At 35.6% G+C, this 25,454-nt stretch overlaps 4 protein-coding genes across 4 annotated transcripts in view; 1 reads left to right on the top strand and 3 right to left on the bottom strand.

Moving 5' to 3' along the window:
• Positions 1-5,461: 5,461 nt before the first annotated feature.
• LOC149904901 (uncharacterized) lies at positions 5,462-6,671 on the bottom strand. The gene is made up of 3 exons (XM_090107371.1): positions 6,526-6,671; positions 6,062-6,278; positions 5,462-5,644 (listed from the first exon to the last, which is right to left on the bottom strand). Exons 1-3 carry the CDS (start codon positions 6,627-6,629, stop codon positions 5,498-5,500), a joined length of 468 nt encoding a protein of 155 aa, XP_089963497.1. The 5' UTR covers positions 6,630-6,671; the 3' UTR covers positions 5,462-5,497.
• Positions 6,672-7,219: 548 nt separating this feature from the next.
• vimar (visceral mesodermal armadillo-repeats) lies at positions 7,220-13,046 on the top strand. The gene is made up of 7 exons (XM_090107370.1): positions 7,220-7,386; positions 7,471-8,226; positions 9,555-9,722; positions 10,076-10,258; positions 10,702-10,962; positions 11,337-11,497; positions 12,282-13,046. Exons 1-7 carry the CDS (start codon positions 7,380-7,382, stop codon positions 12,687-12,689), a joined length of 1,944 nt encoding a protein of 647 aa, XP_089963496.1. The 5' UTR covers positions 7,220-7,379; the 3' UTR covers positions 12,690-13,046.
• A 2,260-nt stretch (positions 13,047-15,306) lies between these two features.
• Positions 15,307-16,772, bottom strand: LOC149904899 (uncharacterized). The gene is made up of 5 exons (XM_090107146.1): positions 16,527-16,772; positions 16,237-16,387; positions 16,024-16,073; positions 15,745-15,862; positions 15,307-15,474 (listed from the first exon to the last, which is right to left on the bottom strand). Exons 1-5 carry the CDS (start codon positions 16,716-16,718, stop codon positions 15,335-15,337), a joined length of 651 nt encoding a protein of 216 aa, XP_089963272.1. The 5' UTR covers positions 16,719-16,772; the 3' UTR covers positions 15,307-15,334.
• A 4,115-nt stretch (positions 16,773-20,887) lies between these two features.
• Positions 20,888-25,454, bottom strand: part of Sec8 (exocyst complex component secretory 8) — a 101,107-nt gene continuing 96,540 nt past the window's right edge. Inside the window, 1 exon segment of the mRNA XM_090107147.1 lies at positions 20,888-21,059. Within this exon segment, the coding sequence (XP_089963273.1) occupies positions 20,895-21,059 (165 nt within the window). The 3' untranslated portion in view covers positions 20,888-20,894.

Below are 25,454 nucleotides of genomic sequence, written 5' to 3'. Positions count from 1 at the left end.
ACAGGTTGTTCAGATATTCATGTCTTATCATATTTAAAAAGTATTTTTTCTGTGATTTAGGATTATTAGGCTAAGTTCTATAAGAAACAGTAGTTATTATTATGCCTACTTAGTAATAAAATTATTGGAATTTTGCTTTGTCTAGTACACTAGTGTTAGGTAAAAATTAAAATTTGTTTTTATATAACTATCAGTTTATTTATTTATAATAGGTTAATATAACTTAAACTCAGATTAAACGGAAAAAAAAATAAAGAATATAAAATTATATTTTGACGATGATATACCTAGGTCTAGGCTAGGTGCTCATGTATTTTTTTATAAGTAGGTAACTAAGTCCGTTTAATTAGTAAAATAAATTAACAATACATTTATTAGAAAGTATGTCATACATAAACATTAAACACTCATTAATTAGTACAAAAAATGTATGACGTAAAGCGTTTAGATAATACAGTGTCACTAATATTTATCTATCAACACATTCTCAATACTTGGGCGTCTTTCCAAGTCAACTCAGACTCGAATGTATAGACATAATAAACACGGACATTGCAATCTAGTTTAAATGTTTTCAGTCTTCTATTAAGAACATTAATAGGCTAATTTGTTGCGGAAGTTTTTTGTCTTGACAATAATTGAAGTCCTGTGTCAGGGGCAGATGCATTGTGCATACAACTGTTTCACTGATCGATTTTATTTAGGGACAATAAGGCCTCCTGTGTCCTTACAGACCCAAAACCTTTATTTTTTCTTCTGAACTGTCCTGTGTGGAGCTGGAGCGTTATATTATTGTTTGCGTTTATAGACCCCCTTCCAGTGACTATAATATGTTTGAGACAGTCATGGAAGAAATATTAAAGCGTTTAAGTAGGAGTAAAAAAAAAGTTATAGTATGTGGTGATTTTAATATTGATATACTTTTACAAACACAAACGGCAACACGAATTGTTAATTTGTTTCAGTCATTTAATCTGTATAAACTTTTTAATGAACCCACACGAATTACACCTACTTCTGCAACCTGTATTGATAATATATACTGCGACTGCAACTGTTTAGAGAAAAATATTCTCAATACACTCACTTCGGATCACTGTGGCCAGAAAGTAGTTTTTGAATGGGATTGTTTACCTGAATTTAAAAGAATTAATGTTAGGCCTATAACTAAAAAAGGCATTAATAAATTTAGAGATAATATTAATAAAAGCCTGCCCGTACTGAATGATCAATCCTGTCATAATAATCCTTGTGAAATGTTTAAAAATCTTTTTAATTTAGTGCATAATGAATTTGAAAAAATATTTAAAGTTAAATCTTTAAATATTACCAAGGATTTACCATTTAGTAAATGGGCGACACCTAGCATACATAGGTGTAGGATCGTTCTTTATGAGTTATATGGTATGAAGCAATATAATAAAGACCCATCTTTTCTTAGTTATGTTAGAAATTACTCAAAAACTTTTAAAATTGTTTGTTTTACTGCGAAGCGTTTGTATATCAGAGATAAAATACGCGACTCCGATAATAAAGTTAAAACAGTTTGGTCTATTATTAATGGTGAAATGGGTAAAAGCAAATCAAGTAATACCATAAAACTTGTTAATAATGGCATGGTTATTGACAAAAATGCTGATGTTGCGCTTGCATTTGAAGATTTCTTTAGTAGTGTCCCTGCTAGCATTACTAATAATTTAAATTCGTCTTCAGCACTTGCAGAGACCTTTTTGAGGGACCATGTTGCGGGGTGCAGCACATTATTTGAATTGCGACACGTAACTGCTAATGATATTGTTACAGCCTTTAAGACACTAAATTTAAAAAATACTTGTGATCTTTGGGGAATGTCCGTCAATTTAGTTAATAATATAATAGAAAATATTGCGAACAATTTAGCTTTTATATTTAATAAGTGTTGTGACTATGGTACATTTCCTAATTTATTAAAGCTTAGTAAAGTTATACCTCTATTTAAGAAAGGCGATCAAGAAGACTGTAACAACTATAGACCTATCTCGATTTTACCAACATTAAGTAAGGTATTCGAAAAGTTAATATTAAACCAATTGACTAGTCACTTTGCATCTAATAATTTGCTGCACACCAAACAGTTTGGTTTCACAAAGGGGCGCTCAACCACAGATGCTGGAGTTGCACTACTAACACATATATATAAGGCATGGGAAAACTCAAAAAATGCTTTGGGGATATTTTGTGACCTCTCCAAGGCATTTGACTGCGTTGAACATTGTACCTTATTGCGTAAACTTAATCACTATGGGATTAAAGGACAAGCTCAGAACCTCATAGCCTCATACCTGCATGATAGGATACAAACTGTAGTTGTTAATGGAGAACGTTCTAGCGGTGCGTCAATTAACATTGGTGTTCCACAGGGATCTATTTTAGGACCCTTCTTGTTCTTGGTATATATCAATGATCTACCTTATTATTTACAGGATAGGTGTGAAATAGTTCTGTTTGCAGATGATACCTCATTAATATTTAATGTGGATAGGCATGACCCAAATGTTGACGAAGTGAACAGTGCTCTTTTACACATATCCGACTGGTTTACTGCTAATAATTTATTATTAAATGCCAAAAAAACAACTTGTGTTGAATTTTTACTACCAAACGTTAAAAAGTTAAGCAGAAATATTACCTTGAACGGGGAGGTATTACACCCTACAGAATCGACTGTATTTCTTGGGTTAACATTGGACGAGAAACTACAGTGGGGAGCCCATGTCAACACCGCTGCAGGTAAGCTCAGTTCAGCAGCATATGCAGTCCGAAAGGTAAGGCATCTCACCGATGAAGATACAGCTAGATTGGTTTATTTCAGCTACTTTCATAGTATTATGTCCTATGGAATTCTACTATGGGGCAGGGCAGCAGATATAGAAACTATATTTATCTTACAGAAAAGAGCCATTCGTTCTATATATAATTTACGTGCTCGGGACTCACTAAGAGATCTCTTTAAGAATACTGGTATCCTTACTGTACCATCACAGTATATATTTAATAATATTTTGCATGTACACAAAAACGCCGACTTACACACAAGAGTAGGAGATAGACACTGTTATGGCACAAGGAACAGAAATAGAATTGAAATGCCATTTTTCCGATTAGCTAAAGTTAAAAATTCATTTATGGGTCAAGGTATACGCTTTTACAATAGAATTCCTCATAATATTAAAGAGTTTAGTAGTTCTAAATTTAAAACTTATATAAAAAATGTACTAGTTCAGAGAGCGTACTACAGTATTCAGGAATATATGGACGATAAAAACCCATGGAGGGTTGTCGCGTAAAAACCACAGGACAGTTCTTTGGCATGTTATTACAATACTTATATGTTGTTACATATGTATTTTGTAAAATTGTAAAACTGACATGATTTAAAAGAGCAACTATGGAGTTTCTTGCCGGTTCTTCTCCGTAGATACTGCTTTCCGAATCGGTGGTAAATTTTAAAATATGTAATGACGTTTCAAAAGTGCTTCTTTAAGAAGTCTAATTGAATAAATAAATGTTTGAGTTTGAGTTTGAGTTTGAGTTTGAGTTTTCTCCAACGGGAATCGAACCCAGGACCCCTTGGTTCTACCACATCTACGCTCACGCGTTAACCACTGAACCAAAGAGGCGGGTCTTAACTTATAGGAGGGACAAATTTTTACCATACATATAGATTCTAGCGTCTTATAATATTATGTTCTTCTGACTTTGCCAACATACGAGGTTCTAACCTCTAAGAAGAGACGCGATTAAGAAGATAAGAGATGAACGATATCGCCATTTTTTTTTTATAAAATATTAATATTCTCTCTAGTCTAAATAGTAATTAAAGTACTAAGTACTTACTAAGTATTAAAATGATAAGAAAATATACGCACACGTACAATTACGAACATGATATATAGCATTACCACAGTATTACAATATTATTTCCTACAGTAAGTTAACTAACGCCTTTGATGTCGCGCGATGCCGTCGCCAGTTCGATGTAGATTTACATCCATACACAGAACAGTTTGTGCGCGCCATTAGAGAACATGTAAGTATAATAAAATTAATACACAAAAAATACGAATGCGTCGTCCTTTCGCGCTAGGTTCTGCATGATTGCAGTACGCGCTACGCGGCCCGCGTCGCCCGACCAGTTCAGCCAGTTCTCCTCCGTTTCTCTGTGCAAGTACATTCGTCGCCATACTGTAGGAAATATTGTAATACCTACTGTGGCATTACATTAACAAACACCCTATATAAGTAACTAAGTAGTTAAAACCGCTTCAATCCCACAGGAACTGAATGAGTTAATTGTTTCTAATTTTATAGTAAGACCTATAAAGACGTGTCTAAATGCCTTGTGTATAGCGATCTGTTACAGTCATCAATTAAATACGTACGACATACTTGAACGAATGTATTGCAATTTGTAGTAGGTACCTAATCATTAAAGGAACAAACCAATATGGGAAAAAATAAAAAAGACAGTTTCTTCTATAAAATTTAATTATACTCACATTCAACAGTAAAAGAAACGATTAATCGATTATAATCACTGAGCTTAATAAAAATAAATTTTACCTAATGCTATCTTCTTTTGACTTCTTAAAATAGTCAATAATATTATTGTTATTTATTAAAATAATTTAAGATCATACTGTATTAAAACATAAGCTACTTATCAATAATATTATGACCCCAAATAGATCTCGATATACCCTAAAACAAAACAGATGGGTCACAGACCACAGTCTCTTGTGTATGTTGCATAGCAATGTCTTTACTAACCTTTGATAATATTCATACGCTTATTTTCTTTTATTATGCTATAATATCACGTAATTGCTTATTGATAATGACAAAAATATAGTAAATTTCTTTTGGAAAATTTACAGTGGTTTTAAATATAGTATTTACTATTCGTTTTAGATTCGATTTGATTTTTCCCTTCGTAGATTCGTCGTAGGTCAAAGAGTAGCTATTCCATAACTTAGAAATTTCGTAACTAAAATAACTTCTATTTACATATCGAAAAATGTGGATTGCTTTATACACATAAATTAATATCTCTAAATTAGGTATTTTGTACAGATGAACAAGATCGGTTTATTTCCATATTTTTGAAGTGAAACATCTTTAGGTGCATGGAGAGTGATCGCGGAAGAATTCTAACAAATACCCGCGGCCCCATCATTAAAGCGGCTCGACGGAACACAGTGGGGTTTTAGTCAGAATCCAACATAACCCACGGCTCCTTCCCCGGGGGCCGCGGGTATCTTTGGAAGATTTCCCCACTATAAAAAAAAAGGTGCATGGAGAGTAAAATTTCATGGTCGCGTCATGGCAATACCGTCACTAAGGCGTCACTAAGAATAAGGCGACCATTTTGGTATGTTAAATGTTTGAATCTTGCCAAAGAAGTTTCACTTCTGACCACGTGTCGGTTCACACGTTCTTTTTTATGATCCATCGACATTTAAGGCGATGGGCAATACGCTCGAACTGTTCCAGAAAGTTCCTCCCCAGGGTACGCTTTGATCGCTACACTGAAGTACTTATATCCAACACCACCACGAAGAATTATTGGGATACTACCATTTGTTTCTATCGCCATGCGGGAAATCTAAAAAAAATAGTTAGGTTCTGCATTACTAGCAGCATAAGTTATGCATAACCTTTTCTTGTCGCTTGGGTATAAAAGTTTATTATTGACCTCTCTAATTTTTATGGAGCATTAGTCGCTTGTGTAGGTTCCTTGTATAATAATAAGACACACACGTAAGAAGTGAAACTTCTTTATGACCTTATTTTTAAAAAAATAATTTACTATAATTATGCAACTTTACAGAAATAAGTTGAATCACGCGTGGTAGGGATAAGGAAAGAAGCGCGCGATTTTTTTCCAACTCCGATAAAGAAGTTTCACTTCAAAAAATATAGCCTATGTCACCCGGGAATAATATTAAAGTTTTGAAAATGTATCAAAACTCACAAACAATTGGGTATCAAATTCTTGTAATTATTATTGATAGGTACTTACAATACAATCAAATACGCCTTCACAATACAAATGATGACCAATCGGCTTAGCTGCATATTTGAACTTTTTGTTGTACACACGTTTGTCCATATCACCTTTTAACCGCCTGTTAATACCCTGATAAATGTTTTTGTATGGTGATCTAATGTAACCAGACGTTGATGAAGGCAGAGGTTCAGGGTAAGGATAGCCTTTGAACATTCTTCGATAATTTAATCTGTGGAAACATATTTTAATTTTATGCAGGTAGGGTCCCGTGCAGTGCATCATGACAGTACGGAGAATCTTGGAGAATCTATACCTGTACCTACCTGTACCTATACCTACGTAAAACATCTTAAATTCGGAGGAATTGTCTTTACAAGAGAATTATCAAGAAAAATATTATGATAGCAGATACAAAGACTTACAGTACCTATGTCGTGATAATAGATTAGTCCGTAGTCGAAATATTATATACTTACATAATAGGTCTACCTAAGCCATAATTTTGCTTTTGTTCATATCTAAACGTCTGGTCGGAAGCTGCGGTTGCCGCAAATAAAAGGTAAGCGTAAAAAAGTTTCATGTTCTATTTTATACATTACTGTTCACATTTCATAAAATATATCCAAACAAAAAGTTTTCAAGAATATTTTTAACGATCCTGCGGTTACCGAAACTATATTTTTATTACTAAAACACCTACGCTCTAACCACATAAAAATGTAATATTTCACGCAAAGTTCCTAAAAATAATTGCATTGTTATGTAATGGTGTTGAATTTTTTACGATGTAGGTACATAATAATAATCGTAATTTTTTGTACATGAAATACACCTAGCCTGATTATGATTTGCAAAATTTTGTTCTACTGTGGTTCTACATATTTAGATATTCTGAAATATTGTTTGTACCTACCTACCTATAACATTTTTAGGAAGTCTAGAATAGATAAGTTCTACTACTACTACGTGACTACTACAGTCACTAGTAAATTTTAAAAGTTTATTAGATTTAAATAAACGTGAAATAAACAGAGATAGGTATTCAATGTAAATTTGAACTACCTATATGTACAGTTCGATTTTCAATAAAACGGAATGCATTCATTAATCTTTTGACAAGAATTTGACATCTCAATTGTTTTGACATCTGACGTTACAGCCAATTGGACATCGATTTGCTCAGTTTCATTTTCTGTGTAGAGCACAAAATTTAATGTATTCAAAATTAATAAGATGAAATCAGTTGAATATTTGGCAACGAAGAAAAATCCTTAAAAGCATCCAATTGAATTCATTCATTTCTTTACAATTGTAATTTCAGCATAGCAAAATGGACGGTAAAATATAGCATGTTACAGTTCAGCACAACAGTGAATAATTAATGTTATCCTTGTATATTAATATTTAACCATATATTCCAGGCCCGTCAGCAAAGAAATCTACTTCTTTCGAGACTCTTGTTATACAAAACATAAATAATGTGAACGATTTAAAAGCAAAATTAAACGAAATTATTGCTGCCGGTAAAAACTACGAATTCGATGTTTCATCATGTTTGAAATCCTTATTAAAGAGTAATGACGAATCTATCGTATTATTAAGTGTTCAAGCTGTATCAGAGGTTGCGAAATGTGAGAACAAACGTGAAACGTACGCACAAAAAGAAATTATCGAACCAATACTTAGTATTTTAACCAAAGAGTTGTGTATCAATAAGTTCGAACTCACGAAACAATGCCTTCGAGCGCTAGGTAATTTATGCTGTGACTGTGATGTTTCAAGGAAAATCATGCTTGAAAACAATGGAGTACAAATATTGAATAACTTGTTGACCAACACTTTAAAAGTGACTGAATTTGACGAGATCCAAATACTCATTTGTAAGACGCTGTTGAACTATGCAATCGGAGGGCAGGAATTCTCAGATTCGTTGGATAAATGTGGAGTTATAGACAATTGCAAAAATGTATTGATAGCTGAACTAAAGAAAGATGATATGAATGATGATCTGGTTTCTACAGTTCTGTTAATACTGAGTGTGATAAATGATAATGCACCTGAATTCCTGTATAGCGATGAAATAAATGTGGCCGTGTTGAAAGTGCTGAAGGAAACCACAAATGTGGAATTGTCAGAGCTGTGTTTAGAACACTTGCATTCACAAGTTCGGGAACATGGCATGTATTTTTTTATATTTAACATTATTTTCTATCTGTTGCTGTATTGTTATCCTTTGATAAAATTCTTTTTGTTGTAGTATTTTCTAGTGTTTGATTTTACGCGAGTATTATACATTTAGAAATTAAAGACTTTAACGGATTTTAAACGCGATTTATTCATTATATTATTTTCCCGACGTGACCACGCTCGCTGTAAAGTGTTCGAAACGTCGGGAAAATAATATAATGAATAAATCGCGTTCTTTTTGTTGTAATCTGTGCTCTTTATGGATATACGTGCACTGTTTATCATATTTAATTCCGAAATACTAATCTTTATTTATTTATTTATTTATAGCCTTTATTGCCAATACAGGTTACATTTTTACTTATTAACTAAAATTAAATTGCTTTGTGTGTGTTGGCGTGTCCTTGTGACACAAAGGCCTCTTCCAACTTCTTCCACTCGCCACGTTCTTTCGCCTTCCGTAGCCAGAGCGGCCCCGCCACTCTCCTTATCTCATCCGTCCACCTTTTTCTTTGTCTTCCTCTTTTTCTTTTAGCATCCACCCTGGGAGTCCATTCGGTTATCACCCTTGTCCATCGGTTTCCCTTTTCTCTGAGCATATGCCCTACCCACCTCCATTTAAGAATCCTTGTCTTTTTCACAACATCTTCTAGTTTTGTTATTTTTCTTATATCTAAAGCTCTTTTTCTATGTTTTTTTGTATAACCTAGTATACTCCTCTCCTAAATACTAATCTTATTTCACCACAAAGTTATTATGCAGCAATATTTTCATAGTAAAATGTCTTAGTAGGCAGATATGTGCATCCCTTTCATTTCAAGTTGTTGGACAAAATAATCCTCCATATTGGAACGAATTATACGAATTATTATTATATTATTAACGAATTATTATTATTCCTTATCGCGCGTGAAAGGGGACTAGACGGAAAAAATTCTTACGAAAAGTTGTCACAACACTTTGCTAGAGTTGTAAGCCGTGCGGCGTGCGCGCGGCGTCTGTCTCTCTCTAACTTAACACTTCGTTCCATCCGGATGTGCCTTGACATCGCTAAGTTTTTTTTTGAAGTGAAACTTCTTTATCGGGGTTGGACAAAAATTTAGTGTAACATTTTTGCGTTACGCTGTACGCGTGACATTTTTGCGTTACGCCGTACGCGTGACATTTTTGCGTTACGCCATACTCGTGACATTTTTAAGGTCATAAAGAAGTTTCACTTCTTACGTGTGTACTCTAGTACACGCATACATTTTTTTTGTATAAGACAACATTTAAACCATATATTCAGTATCTAATATTCATAAAAAATTACTCCCAGACACAGTAAAAACCTTACTAGCCAAAGAAGGCGGTGTACAACTAGTGTGTGTGCGTCTCAACCAGTTATTACAAAGACATGAGGCAGGAGAGCTGAGCGCTGACGACAAACAGGTGGAAGGGATCGTGAAACAAGCATGCTATTTGATTATACTTATATTGACAGGAGGTGAGATATTATTTTATGTTTTTTTTTTCAGTTTATTCATCAAAGTAAGTATATACATTTTAACATTGCAGTAAATGTTTTGTAAAAGGCATTGCAATTACAGATTGGAACTAAATATTTAATTGCATTCAAAATTGGGCTAGAGATAATTTAGTATTCACTGTATTTTTCACTTTTTACTATTTTTTCACACAAAAAAAACGTATCAATATGTTGTTGATATAATTAAATATTACAAGGAATTGCTGCTATAACTAGATTTAATAAATAATTCCATAATGCAAAAAAATGTTTACATCCACAAATAACACTCTTTATCTTTACTTATATATTCTGCAATATTATGTTCACAGATGAAGCAATGCAAATTCTATACAAAGATGGTGTAGGTGAAGTGTATTTAACAATGGTAAAATGGCTTGATTCACCAAACCATCACCTACTTGGTACTGCATTACTTGCTATTGGTAACTTTGCAAGGCAAGACGATTATTGCATACAGATGATGAACGATAAGATATTTGATAAGCTGTTGGGTAAGTTTTAAATGAATTATCTATACTAATATTATAAAGAGGAAAGGTTTGTATGTATGTATGTATGTATGGTTTTCACGCATAAACTATACTGGACCGATTTGGATGAAATTTGGCACAGACAATCTCTTAGATCTTGAGAAAGAACATAGACTACCTTTTATTGCGAAATATGTACCACGGGCGAAGCCGGAGCAGACCGCTAGTTATTTATAAAGTAGTATATAAGTGAAAGTTATTTTTATAAACTTGGTATTGTATGTATGTTTGTTTTCACATGAAAACCACAAATGTATTTTGATGATACATGGTAGTAATGTATTGTGTAGCTTATGTATTAGAAAATAACATAAAATATTGATTCTGCCAGATTTTGAAATTAAAAAAAAAATTACTCTGATGATGAAAATTTGGTTTCTTATTGCATCGTTTTTCATTTCCAGATATTTTCGAAGTGTACCACAACCTAAGTATAAAACAAAACTCCGGTGAAACAATCCCCCTAGAAAAGTCCACCCTTAACCAGATACAACACGCCTCTCTCTCCGCTATAAGGAACTTGAGCGTCCCGGTAGCTAATAAGAGAGTGTCTGCGGTACAAGGCAGGGCTGCGCCCTTGTTGATAAAATGCTTGCCAAATGTAGATGATCATCATGTTGCGTATAAACTCTTGGCCGCTTTGAGAATGCTGGTCGATGGACAGGGTGAGTCATTAAAAAAGAGTGTTTTGTGCCGATCACATGTGTCAAAAGTGAAACTTCTTTGGTAACATTCAAAGATACCAAAATCCCCGCCTTACTACATGATGTGACGGTAGTCCCATGTTTTAATAAGTTTTGCATTTTATAAAACATCTTTTAGGCATGTTTAATTATGAATTCTGATGATATCTTTTGTCGTCGTCTATACATTGACCTGTAGCGAGTGGTTGACTGGATGCGAGCACTGGCTACAGAAGTGTCTGCAATGTAGAATATTATGAAAAAATGTGTCGAGTGGCTGTTGCCACTATAAGCTGTGGTCGGTGGCCCGTTTGCGACGAACCTAAGTTGCTCTATTTTTTTTTTTATAATTCCAGAGGGCGTAGCGCGCTTGGTGTCCAGTAACAAAGCGGCGCTCGGTGCGATATCGCGTTGGGGCAGCGCGGGCGAGCACGCGGGCGCCGCGGGCGAGGCGCCGCGCCTGCTCGCCTGGACCGTGCGCCACGTGGCCAGCGAGCGGCACGGGGACATGCTGCAGGTGAGGGGGGGTGCAGCGGCACGGGGACATGCTGCAGGTGAGGGGGGGGCCAGCGAGCGGCACGGGGACATGCTGCAGGTGAGGGGGGGAGTGCAGCGGCACGGGGACATGCTGCAGGTGAGGGGGGGTGCAGCGGCACGGGGACATGCTGCAGGTGAGGGGGGGGCCAGCGAGCGGCACGGGGACATGCTGCAGGTGAGGGGGGGCCAGCGAGCGGCACGGGGACATGCTGCAGGTGAGGGGGGGTGCAGCGGCACGGGGACATGCTGCAGGTGAGGGGGGGGCCAGCGAGCGGCACGGGGACATGCTGCAGGTGAGGGGGGGCCAGCGAGCGGCACGGGGACATGCTGCAGGTGAGGGGGGAAGTGCAGCGGCACGGGGACATGCTGCAGGTGAGGGGGGGCGTGCACCAACATTTTTGAAATTTGAAATTGGAACGTTCGAACGCTTTTATGATTCAGCGGGGTTTCGAAAATAGAACGTTTTAGACGCGTAAGTATGAAGAGAACATGTTAGCGGCCGTCCACGCCACGCGTCTGTGCGACGCCGCGTAGGCGTCAACGCCCACCGCACATGTGCCTCTGCCTTCAGTAATCAGTGAGCGTACTAGTGTCGAGCCAAACGAATAATGGCTGCGTGTTCAATAAATGTGTTATGTATTTTTGTACGTCTGCACTCCGCATTGGTCAGCTCAATATTGAAACGTATAACATCTCGGTCAGCTCTAGACCCAGCCTAAATACTAGTAAAAAAGTAAATTAATTAAACTTTATTTTATTTTCAGGTTGAAGGATGCATACTCAATCTAGTGAACATGCTGATAGCCCCGCACTCGGTTATGCAAAATGAAGCTATCCTGGCCCTAACGTTACTCGCTATAGAAATCCTCAACTACAAACATACAGACGAATACGAAAAGAACTTTATCACCCACTTAATAGAGTCGGAAATCGGCAAGCACTTGTCCGTTCTAATCGAGACTAATTGCGCTAAAATGCCGGTAGAGGTCGCTGAGAATTTGCTTGCGTTTTTGGATGTGACGTCAAAATGTGAAACCATCTTACGCGATTATAATAAAACGAAAGTACATAACGGATTACAAAAGTTGGTCGATACTAGAAAAGATTTTAGCGAAGAATTGAGAACGTGTGCTTTTGATATTATTAAAAAGATATCTGAAGGGAGTGAATGATTACAAAAAAATGACATTAACTTGGGTCTATTGGAACCTAAGTACATAAAATTTGTTATGAAGCCCTTTGCTTCTTTGTGACGGTTGTCACTTTTCTTATAAATGTATTGTGTGATACCCAAAATGCACTAAGTTAAATTTTCTCTTAAATATTTTTACAAGCACTATTTCAAGAGTGTTATTTATATAAAATTTTGGCAATCTTTGATCAATGTTAACCCAAATATAGTAAAAATGTATCAACATGTTTCGAAGCAACTTAACTCTTAGATAAAAATTATATACAAAAACTTTTCCTAATCTTTTTTAATCCTGCTATTTCATTGACCGTACTTTTTAACAATTTTAATACATGTTAGAAATACTTACCTTCCTAAATAAAACATCGCACAAAACATGCTTGGTTGTCGAAATAGTCTGTTGATGCCAAAAATATTGATAATATGTCTACTCTTATTGAAGGAATTGACTCGCTGTTCATATTTATTAGAAGTTACTAGAAGATGTTAACTATTTAATATTGTCCTAGAATAATATAGATCTAAAATTTATTTATTTTTCTTAGTTTTTTCTTTATATTTGCAGTATTTTTTATTTTCTCATCATGTTTTTTTCACTCCATATTTTTCGAATTTGTATTTTTTGAAATATTAAAGTGATCATTAAAGTATATATAGTTCTAATTTTGGTGAATTTTATCCAATCATATTTTCGTCACTGCATTTTACGTGGCTTTAGTATTTTGTATTCGATGTATTTTTAAAGACATTTTGTTTATACTTTTTTTTTATTACAATACTAATATAATAAAATTATTCACCTCGAGCAATACTGATGAAATACTCCAAGTACAACATAAGATATACATATTTATATTTTATATAATAGTAATTTTAACATGTACTAACTACTAACACTAGTTTTATATACGTATTTGTTTTTGTGATTTCGTATTTAATTCTAAGCATATAAAGTTCAATTTTGCTTAGTTAATCTTTTAAGATAGTCTAGTTCATAATTGTTATGAATCCCATAGTGCACTTATTAAAGCTTAAATTAAGGATTATAGCACCGTTTCCGTATCTAGCACAAATTAAAGAGTAAGGTGCTTTTGTTACTTAATATAATTATGAAGAACCCAATTTTATTATATGTATTATGTATAAGAATTGTGGTAGTATTAAAAATAAATCGTATCCAGCTTCAATATTTATTAGTACAGTTTATTTGTATTCTCTCAAAACGAGGCTAGTTTAATTGTCAAACATTATAAAACTATACGACCTAACCAAAATTTCAGAACAAAAAAAGGATTTTATAGGGATTTGTTGTGTGTTTACTTTGGCAGTGTTTAAATTAAATTTGTGAAGTCTCGTGTTCATCGTAAACATAAGTTTAGTAACAAAGTTCATTCAACGTGATGCGGAGTTGCTAGCAACACTGTGTGTTGCAGAGTTGATGACGGCATGTTTTGAATATCTCAACCCGAGAAGCAATAATTAAAAAAAAACTTGCAAAATTCCTGCACTTCGTCAAAGATGTTGATCATCTGTTGCTCAACAAAATATTATGTTTACCATGAATTTGGAGCTACCATAAATGAAACCAAATTTAACTTTTCTATAAATTAAAATTGTCTATGAACTAGATTACCGTAGATTATGGACCAAATATTAGAATTTCAATTTAGATTTTCTTAATTAAGGTAAGCGTAATCCCTTTAAGTATTTTTAATATCCAGTAAATTCGTAAAAAAATAACAATAATTCTTCATATTATAAATGCACGTCATAAAAAAAACTAGTACAACACTTCTACGATATTTACATGACCCACTCGGGTTTAATATTTAATAGTTAAAAATCAATATTTTCTGCATATAATGCTTATATGCCTACAAACATAATATATTTTTGATAGCTTTCTTGGCCTAATAGAGATTAGAGCGTACCAGTGTGACTGCCAAAATAGGTCCTTTTTGGATAATCTGAAAATTAGTAATAATTACACCGGGCAAAGAAAGGTGGACTCTTTATAGATAAAATAGGAAGATGATCCACTGTATTCGTAGAATTACACATTTCTATATATTTTATTTGCCATATTTTTAGGCGTTATAATAATTAATTATTATAGCAAATAGTATTACGAGAAAATAATCGGTTCAATTATTGTTCCCAATGAAATTGTTTTAAATTTAAGAATTCTAGTATTTATATATGTTCTACTTTAATCACAACTTAATATTGCATTTATTAAAATTTACGCGTTGTTTTAAATGTGCTAAATTAAATCTTACTGCACTTTCCAGTTCTATTTTTGTTTTATTTCATATCCCTTTCTCCGATCCTCATCCTTCTACGAATAATTGAAGAGGGAGCCTGGTTAGAGCCAGGTCTTCTTTGGCATTCGTTTAAAGAAAAAAAATGCGTGATTGAGATGATTACATATGAAAAAAATTGGCATTTTTGTGGTAGGTCATATTATGGAAATCATTTTAGTATCAAACTCATATAAAATGCGTTTGGTGAAACTTGTAACATTAATAAATAAATGCAGGATTCAGAATAATGTAAAGAATAGGTTATAGAATCTGAAGTTAAATAAAACACATAAGTAAGAAACAAAAATATAGTTTATTATCACTAAGTAGTATCATCAAGATCCAATACAGATCTTTCTTGTATCATAGTAGAGTGCTGTGTGAGTGCCAAACGGAATTTCAGTTCTTCATCACTTATTAAGTGTTGCCTGATTATTGGCTCTCGATTTCCACAACCAGCAACTAAAAAAGAATAAGATAAATATGTTAAATCATATTTTTATATGATTTTTGAAGAGAACACAATAGTTGTTAAGAAAAATCTCCCATTTTTTTGCCAAATTTAAATCTCTTCAAAAAAGTAACAGTTTTTAATATGGCTTACTGTGTGTAAATTCATTATTTATAATATTTTAACTAAAAGAATTTATTTTTTTAGATTCCGAGAAAAACAGCTAAAATAATGATATGTCAAAATTTAAAAAAAAAACAGGAAAATCAGTTAATATGTACCTGGACATTTAAGTTTCTTCTTTTGTATGATTTTCATAATAACTTCCTCTTCATAAATGTGGCCACAGTTTGCATTCCTTACTGGGTTTACTATTGCCTTCTTTGTTATTGGATCAATCTGAAACAGTTGTTAAAATTAGTCATTAATAATGTTAATGTTAAGTTTTGCTACCTATCAAAAAATTTAATCAATAAGTTGGAACCATGAACACTATTGTATATGAATAAAATCAATAATTCTTCAAATGGAAACTTATTCTTTAAAACTTAAATACTTACAAGTCTATCTTGAGTTTCTGTAATTGCTAAGTCCGAGTCATCTAAATTATCTGAAAAAATGTTATCAAACACAAATTACAGTAAATAAATTTAACCAAAAGTAAACACACATTAATATATTATTGAGTCATGTCCATGTTAGAGAACATTAACAACCCATTCCTTTAATATGACATTGTAACTTTTTATTATATGTACCAAAAATCAACTTACTTCTAGCATTTTGTAGTCCCTTTTCAATATGTTTATTTAGTTCCACCATGTATGGATGCCTATTAACATCTAGACGTTTTCCAGCCATACTACTTAGATTTGCTTTAAATTTATTTTCTAATGTGTCTACGTTTGTTGCGTCTATTTCTTTCTGAAGTAGAAAATACACACAATATTATTAATAATTACAAGAACATTACTTCATAATATAAAATTATAATATGTCTGCATGATAGTAGGTACTATAATAGGTACAAAAATACATTTTTGCAACTTCAATATAATTATACCTTCGTTTTTTCCAGGGCTTGGATTGCTACATCTTGCTGAGCTTCCATGAGACAATATTCTTTTACAATCGACTGTAGTTTCTCATATTCATCATTTCTTCCTTCATCCAAATACTTCGAAATATTGTCTGAACACAAATACAAACTGTTCAAGCATTGTTTTCTTAGATCTGATAAGTCGGAATCTGCCATTATTTAAACAAATATTTTACAAGGATTGGAAAATTTTAAGTTGAACTGTTTAGTGTTTACTGTTTACAAATTAAAAACATTAAAAAACGGCCTCTTTAACCTATTATATGACATTGACATGGCCAATTTGTCATTTGACATTATCACTTAGACGTTTGATGTTCACTTTTTTAATCAGGGATATTAAGATGCAAAACCCTAGCTGTTGTGACACGCCAGATGAACCTCGGAGCAAAGTTCCAAAATATTTTTGTAAATGTGAATTGTGAAGTCTTCCAATAACGGTTACGTAGACTGTAGAGGCGCCAGATTATTTGATAAACATAGGATTCGTATGGCAATATTTTGACTTGATGTACGAATGTATAATATTACGAATTACAATTTTTCCGTTTTTGACTGTGGATTTTGATACCTGCCGAGTCTACTGGTTTAAAATTTAATTCTCTTATGTAATGGAATTTCTTTTTAATCCATGATGATTTTTGTATTTTTGCAGAACAAAACACAGTATTGATAATCGTAAGTCGTAACCAAATAGCCCTTCGTGATCGTGATATTCTTGATTAAAATATGATTATAATCTTAATATTATAATATTATTATGAAGTACAATCCGTGTTTTATTTCTCTTTGAGTTTTTGTACCTCCTTGTTAATTATTGTTATGTTGATAGTATACAGGGTGTCCCACTATTGGTATATTAAGCGCGAAAGGACTTGTAGTTTTACATACACTGATCACGTAAAAAATACTTATACAACAAAATTACGTCAAAAATTTTTTGCTAAATTTTTCCTGAAAATCCATGTTTTCTTCTCTGACTTCGCGCAGCCGGCATATACCGCTTCTCTAATATGAGCATTTTGTCTATAAAAACATAATCCACGTGCTGGTGGCAAAGTTGGGCGGGTTGCTTGTTAGGGGTGTACACAGAGTTTTAAGAATTCATATATTTGAAAAAAAAATGCGTCTGGAATTTTATAAGTATTTTTTACGTACTCAGCGTATGCAAAACTATAACCTCCTTTGAGCTTAGTATACCAACAGTGGGACACCCTGTATAATTGCTTTTAAAACCTTAATATTTCAAACTTTCTCTAATAGCACCACAATAGCACTTATATAAAATAGCACTTATATAAGTATTATGTAAAATTATAGTCTTTATGTTGTCGATGACTAATACATAAATAATTAAATCAAAATCTGTACTGTAGTTTTTTAGTAAGAGTTGCTGCAGTTATTTATATAATAACATGAAAGTTTTGTGTGTCGTATATGAAATCTGTTTCAGATAGGTAGGCAGTTGAGTAATAGGTAGATCCTACATAAAATTCTAGTATTGCAGCGTCTTTAACCAGTCATTGAAAATAATTTTACCTATTTTTATTTATCTATTCAAGTAGGTCCAAAATATGGTCGTAAAATATTTTCTAGATATTTGTATTGCAGCTGCTGAGACAGGCCAGTAGAAATCGACACTAAAAAACCCTAAATTCGCAAAGCACGATATAGATTTGAATTTTTGGTATGTTGTTTGGATCAGTTAGGGTGATGTAAATCCCAATTTGCAACTTCGAAAAAGTTGTGCTCGCTGCGTAGGTACCACGTGATAAACTGCGAAAATTTTGGACTTTTTTCACTTTTTGCTCTAAAAGTCATAAACTATGCGTTTCCGACAAGTATGATTCAGTACATAAATTAAGGTTATTAAATTTGCAACAATTTAAGCCTAACCGCAGCTCTCTAAACCTTATAACGACTATACTGTGGCCATTCGAAGATGGTTCATTTTTCCGGAAATATTGAAATTTTTAGTTTTGCTCCCGTTTGAAGCAAAAAATTGGCAAAAACCGCTCGTTCTATGAGAAGTTCGTATAATAAAGTTGTAGGGCATTTAATTTTCTTTCATAAGAGCATAGAACAAAGTCTGTGAGACAAATAGTTCACTCACAATATCTGAAAAACAAAAAGAAGGTAGAAATAGATTTTTAAAGAATTGAAACTGAGGGCATATAAAATCATAAAAAGGATAAGTAATACTTTTTCATTTGCAGGATAGGTAATTAACAAAATTACAAAGATAATTAAATTTGCAACAATTTAAGCCTAACCGCAGCTCTCTAAACCTTATAACAACTAAGCTGTGGCCTTTCAAAGATAGTCAGTTTTTCCCGAAATTTTCAAATTTTTAGTTTTGCTCCCGTTTGAACCAAAATATTGGCAAAACCGCTCGTTCTATGAGAAGGTCATAAAATAAAGTTGTAGAAAATTTAATTTTGTTAATTACCTATCCTGCAAATGAAAAAGTATTATCCTTTTTATGATTTTATATGCCCTCAGTTTCAATTCTTTAAAAATCTATTTCTACCTTCTTTTTGTTTTTCAGATATTGTGAGTGAACTATTTGTCTCACAGACTTTGTTCTATGCTCTAATGAAAGAAAATTAAATGCACTACAACTTTATTATACGACTTTTTCATAGAACGAGCGGTTTTTGCCAATATTTTGGTTCAAACGGGAGCAAAACGAAAAATTTGAAATTTTCGGGAAAAACTGACTATCTTTGAAAGGCCACAGCTTAGTTGTTATAAGGTTTAGAGAGCTGCGGTTTGGTTAAATTGTTGCAAATTTAATTAGCTTTGTAATTTTGTTAATTACCTATACTGCAAATGAAAAAGTATTATCCTTTTTATGATTTTATATGCCCTCAGTTTCAATTCTTTAAAAATCTATTTCTACCTTCTTTTTGTTTTTCAGATATTGTGAGTGAACTATTTGTCTCACAGACTTTGTTCTATGCTCTAATAAAAGAAAATCAAATGCACTACAACTTTATTATACGACCTTCTCATAGAACGAGCGGTTTTTGCCAATATTTTGCTTCAAACGGGAGCAAAACTAAAAATTTCAATATTTCGGGAAAAATGAACCATCTTCGAATGGCCACAGTTTAGTCGCTATAAGATTTAGAGAGCTTTAATTAGGCTTAAATTGTTGCAAATTTAATAACCTTCATTTATGTACTGAATGATACTTGTCGGAAACGCATAGTTTATGACTTTTAGAGCAAAAAGTGAAAAAAGTCCAAAATTTTCGCAGTTTATCACGTGGTGCGCAGCGAGCACAACTTTTTCGAAGTTGCAAATTGGGATTTACATCACCCTAACTGATCCAAACAACATACCAAAAATTCAAATCTACATCGTGCTTTGCGAATTTAATGTTAATTTCCACTGGCCTAACAGAACAATCACGTTTGCCGATTCAAATATTAAGTAGTAGTAGATCGGCTTCAAGGGAATGCATTTTTACAAAAAATAAAACAACAATGTAATTTTTATAATAAATTTATTAAATAAATAACTAATTAATTATTATAGTTAACAATGATATCATAATAATAAAATACAATAAGTCTGATTACAATGGGATCACCTTAATCTTTAACATACTTGATTAAATATCTTACGTTTTTTTTACAAAATAAAACAAAATTTAAGTCCGCAGGTGCAAAAAAAACATTTATTAATTATATTGGAATATCTAATATCCGTTAAATAGAACTAATAGAGATGTTAACAAAACTAGGACTATAAGAGAGTAAGGCCAAAGGTACTTCAACTGTTTTCTATATTTTATAGCCATGCACATGTATGTGGGGTAATAATTATTTACAGGGGAAATACCTTTCACCTTACTTTAGTGGTGGGCAACATTTTGCATGCCTATTAGCCCTCCTAACGCTCGAGTCGTTTCGAACGTTTTGTAGATAGTTGCTCTACTGTTTGCATCTGTTTACTGTGCTATCTTTTCGCGTGACCACATTTTCATAATTTCCCCCCTACCCACCCCCCCCCCTTTGACGTGACAACGTCTTATAATTCGATAGAGCCGGCTGCACGCACGAAAAAACATGACTCATGCGGCGTTACCTCGCTCTGAGGCGTTCCATGTAAGGCTTGAAGTGCGAGCGAGAGCGCGGAACGAGCGACAAAGAAGCACAATCGGACGTTGTCACGTTCAACTATCGTCAGTAAACCGACTTTACAGACAACCTAATTTTTTCCCCCCTTTTTAACATCCTCCTTCCCCCCTACACAGTGACGCCCACGACACGTGATAACTCTGCCATCACCCCCCTCCCCTTTTCAGTCCCCCCCCCCTCCCCCCTACACAGTGACCCCCACATGCCCGAGCGCGGCGGACAGCTGCTTGAGATGCGCGCGCATGTCGGCGGCGGGCAGCGAGCGACGGGCGCCAATCACCTTGAACGCGTTCAAGTACTCTAGCTCGGAGAACTGCGGGCCCTTCTCCCGGACAGACGCTATTATTTCCTGCACAAAAAAATAGAGATAAATGAATAATTTAACATAACACACAACTAAAAAGAAAATGCAGATCGAAAACGAAATATTATTTCCGGAATGGACATGAGAATCATAACAACCAGCAGAAATAATAGCCCTAACTATTCATACGGATAAAAATAAACGCATCTATACATCTAGCGCACGTGTACGTGGCAATTGTGCTAAAAATATAAAAACGTTTCTTGCGTAATGCTACACGTGCTAGTAACATAAAATCGTACCTTTCGTACTGACTCACGATTGAGCAACATAAAATCGTACCTTGCGTACCGCCTCACGTTTTAACAGCATAAAATCGTACCTTGCGTGCCGCCTCACGTGTTAGCAAAATAAAATCGTACCTTGCGTACTGACTCACGATTTAGCAACATAAAATCGTCCCTCGCGTACCGTCTCACGTGTTTGCAACATAAAATCGTACCTTGCGTGCGGCCTGACGTGTTAGCAAAATAAAATCGTACCTTGCGTGCGGCCTTACGTGTAGGCAACATAAAATCGTAGCTTGCGTACTGACTCATGATTTAGCAACATAAAATCGTACCCGCGTACCGTCTCACGTGTTAGCAGCATAAAATCGTACCTTGCGTACTGACTCACGTGTTAGCAACATAAAATCGTACCTTGCGTGCCGCCTCACGTGTAAGTAAAATAAAATCGTACCTTGCGTACTGACTCACGATTTAGCAACATAAAATCGTACCTTGCGTGCCGCCTCACGTGTTTGCAAAATAAAATCGTACCTTGCGTACTGACTCACGATTTAGCAACATAAAATCGTACCTCGCGTACCGTCTCACGTGTTAGCAGCATAAAATCGTACCTTGCGCACTAACTCACGATTTAGCAACATAAAATCGTACCTCGCGTACCGTCTCACGTGTTAGCAGCATAAAATCGTACCTTGCGCACTAACTCACGATTAAGCAACATAAAATCGTACCTTGCGTGCCGCCTCACGTGTTAGCAAAATAAAATCGTACCTTGCGTACCGCCTCACAATTTAGCATCATAAAATCGTACCTTGCGTACCGCCTCACGTTTTAGCAGCATAAAAATCGTCCCTCGCGTACCGTCTCACGTGTTTGCAACATAAAATCGTACCTTGCGTGCGGCCTAACGTGTTTGCAAAATAAAATCGTACCTTGCGTACTGACTCACGATTTAGCAACATGAAATCGTACCTTGCGTGCCGCCTCACGTGTTTGCAAAATAAAATCGTACCTTGCGTACCGCCTCACAATATAGCAGCATAAAATCGTACCTTGCGTACTGACTCACGATTTAGCAACATAAAATCGTACCTCGCGTACCGTCTCACGTGTTAGCAGCATAAAATCGTACCTTGCGTACTGACTCACGATTTAGCAACATAAAATCGTACCTTGCGTGCCCCTCACGTGTTAGCAAAATAAAATCGTACCTTGCGTACTGACTCACGATTTAGCAACATAAAATCGTACCTTGCGTACCGCCTCACAATTTAGCATCATAAAATCGTACCTTGCGTACCGCCTCACGTTTTAGCAGCATAAAAATCGTCCCTCGCGTACCGTCTCACGTGTTTGCAACATAAAATCGTACCTTGCGTGCGGCCTAACGTGTAGGCAACATAAAATCGTACCTTGCGTACTGACTCATGATTAAGCAACATAAAATCGCACCTCGCGTACCGTCTCACGTGTAAGCAGCATAAAATCGTACCTTGCGTACTGACTCACGATTTAGCAACATAAAATCGTACCTCGAATACCGTCTCACGTGTTAGCAGCATAAAATCGTACCTTGCGTACTGACTCACGATTAAGCAACATAAAATCGTACCTTGCGTGCCGCCTCACGTGTAAGCAAAATAAAATCGTACCTTGCGTACTGACTCACGATTTAGCAACATAAAATCGTACCTTGCGTGCCGACTCACGTGTTAGCAAAATAAAATCGTACCTTGCGTACTGACTCACGATTGAGCAACATAAAATCGTACTTTGCGTACTGACTCACGATTTAGCAGCATAAAATCGTACCTTGCGTGCCGCCTCACGTGTTAGCAAAATAAAATCGTACCTTGCGTACTGACTCACGATTTAGCAACATAAAATCGTACCTTGCGTACCGCCTCACAATTTAGCATCATAAAATCGTACCTTGCGTACTGACTCACGATTTAGCAATATAAAATCGTACCTTGCGTGCCGCCTCACGTGTTTGCAAAATAAAATGGTACCTTGCGTGCGGCCTAACGTGTAGGCAACATAAAATCGTACCTTGCGTACTGACTCATGATTAAACAACATAAAATCGCACCTCGCGTACCGTCTCACGTGTAAGCAGCATAAAATCGTACCTTGCGTACTGACTCACGATTTAGCAACATAAAATCGTACCTTGCGTGCCGCCTCACGTGTTAGTAAAATAAAATCGTACCTTGCGTACTGACTCACGATTTAGCAACATAAAATCGTACCTCGAATACCGTCTCACGTGTTAGCAGCATAAAATCGTACCTTGCGTACTGACTCACGATTAAGCAACATAAAATCGTACCTTGCGTGCCGCCTCACGTGTAAGCAAAATAAAATCGTACCTTGCGTACTGACTCACGATTTAGCAACATAAAATCGTACCTTGCGTGCCGACTCACGTGTTAGCAAAATAAAATCGTACCTTGCGTACTGACTCACGATTGAGCAACATAATATCGTACCTCGCGTACCGTCTCACGTGTTAGCAGCATAAAATCGTACCTTGCGCACTGACTCACGATTTAGCAACATAAAATCGTACCTTGCGTGCCGCCTCACGTGTTAGCAAAATAAAATCGTACCTTGCGTACTGACTCACGATTTAGCAACATAAAATCGTACCTTGCGTACTGACTCACGATTTAGCAACATAAAATCGTACCTTGCGTGCCGCCTCACATGTTTGCAAAATAAAATCGTACCTTGCGTGCCGCCTCACGTGTAAGCAAAATAAAATCGTACCTTGCGTACTGAATCACGATTTAGCAACATAAAATCGTACCTTGCGTACTGAATCACGATTTAGCAACATAAAATCGTACCTTGCGTGCCGCCTCACATGTTTGCAAAATAAAATCGTACCTTGCGTACTGACTCACGATTAAGCAACATAAAATCGTACCTCGCGTACCGTCTCACGTGTTAGCAGCATAAAATCGTACCTTGCGCACTGACTCACGATTTAGCAACATAAAATCGTACCTTGCGTGCCGACTCACGTGTTAGCAAAATAAAATCGTACCTTGCGTACTCACTCACGATTTAGCAACATAAAATCGTACCTTGCGTACCGCCTCACGATTAAGCATCATAAAATCGTACCTTGCGTACCGCCTTACGTTTTAGCAGCATAAAATCGTCCCTGGCGTACTGTCTCACGTGTTTGCAACATAAAATCGTACCTTGCGTGCGGCCTAACGTGTAGGCAACATAAAATCGTACCTTGCGTACTGACTCATGATTAAGCAACATAAAATCGCACCTCGCGTACCGTCTCACGTGTAAGCAGCATAAAATCGTACCTTGCGTACTGACTCACGATTAAGCAACATAAAATCGTACCTTGCGTGCCGCCTCACGTGTTAGTAAAATAAAATCGTACCTTGCGTACTGACTCACGATTTAGCAACATAAAATCGTACCTCGAATACCGTCTCACGTGTTAGCAGCATAAAATCGTACCTTGCGTACTGACTCACGATTAAGCAACATAAAATCGTACCTTGCGTGCCGCCTCACGTGTAAGCAAAATAAAATCGTACCTTGCGTACTGACTCACGATTTAGCAACATAAAATCGTACCTTGCGTGCCGACTCACGTGTTAGCAAAATAAAATCGTACCTTCCGTACTGACTCACGATTGAGCAACATAAAATCGTACCTCGCGTACCGTCTCACGTGTAAGCAGCATAAAATCGAACCTTGCGTACTGACTCACGACTTAGCAACATAAAATCGTACCTTGCGTGCCGCCTCACGTGTAAGCAAAATAAAATCGTACCTTGCGTACTGACTCACGATTTAGCAACATAAAATCGTACCTTGCGTGCCGCCTCACGTGTTTGCAAAATAAAATCGTACCTTGCGTACTGACTCACGATTAAGCAACATAAAATCGTACCTCGCGTACCGTCTCACGTGTTAGCAGCATAAAATCGTACCTTGCGCACTGACTCACGATTTAGAAACATAAAATCGTACCTTGCGTGCCGCCTCACGTGTTGGCAAAATAAAATCGTACCTTGCGTACTGACTCACGATTTAGCAACATAAAATCGTACCTTGCGTACTGACTCACGATTTAGCAACATAAAATCGTACCTTGCGTGCCGCCTCACA

This window comes from Colias eurytheme, chromosome 11 (assembly GCF_061535395.1).
Source record: "Colias eurytheme isolate Ceu_HAF_F1 chromosome 11, ilColEury1 Martin Lab GWU primary, whole genome shotgun sequence".
NCBI lineage: Eukaryota > Metazoa > Arthropoda > Insecta > Lepidoptera > Pieridae > Colias > Colias eurytheme.
The sequence above is the reverse complement of the archived record's forward strand: the minus strand, read 5'-3'. Positions and strand labels throughout refer to the sequence as shown.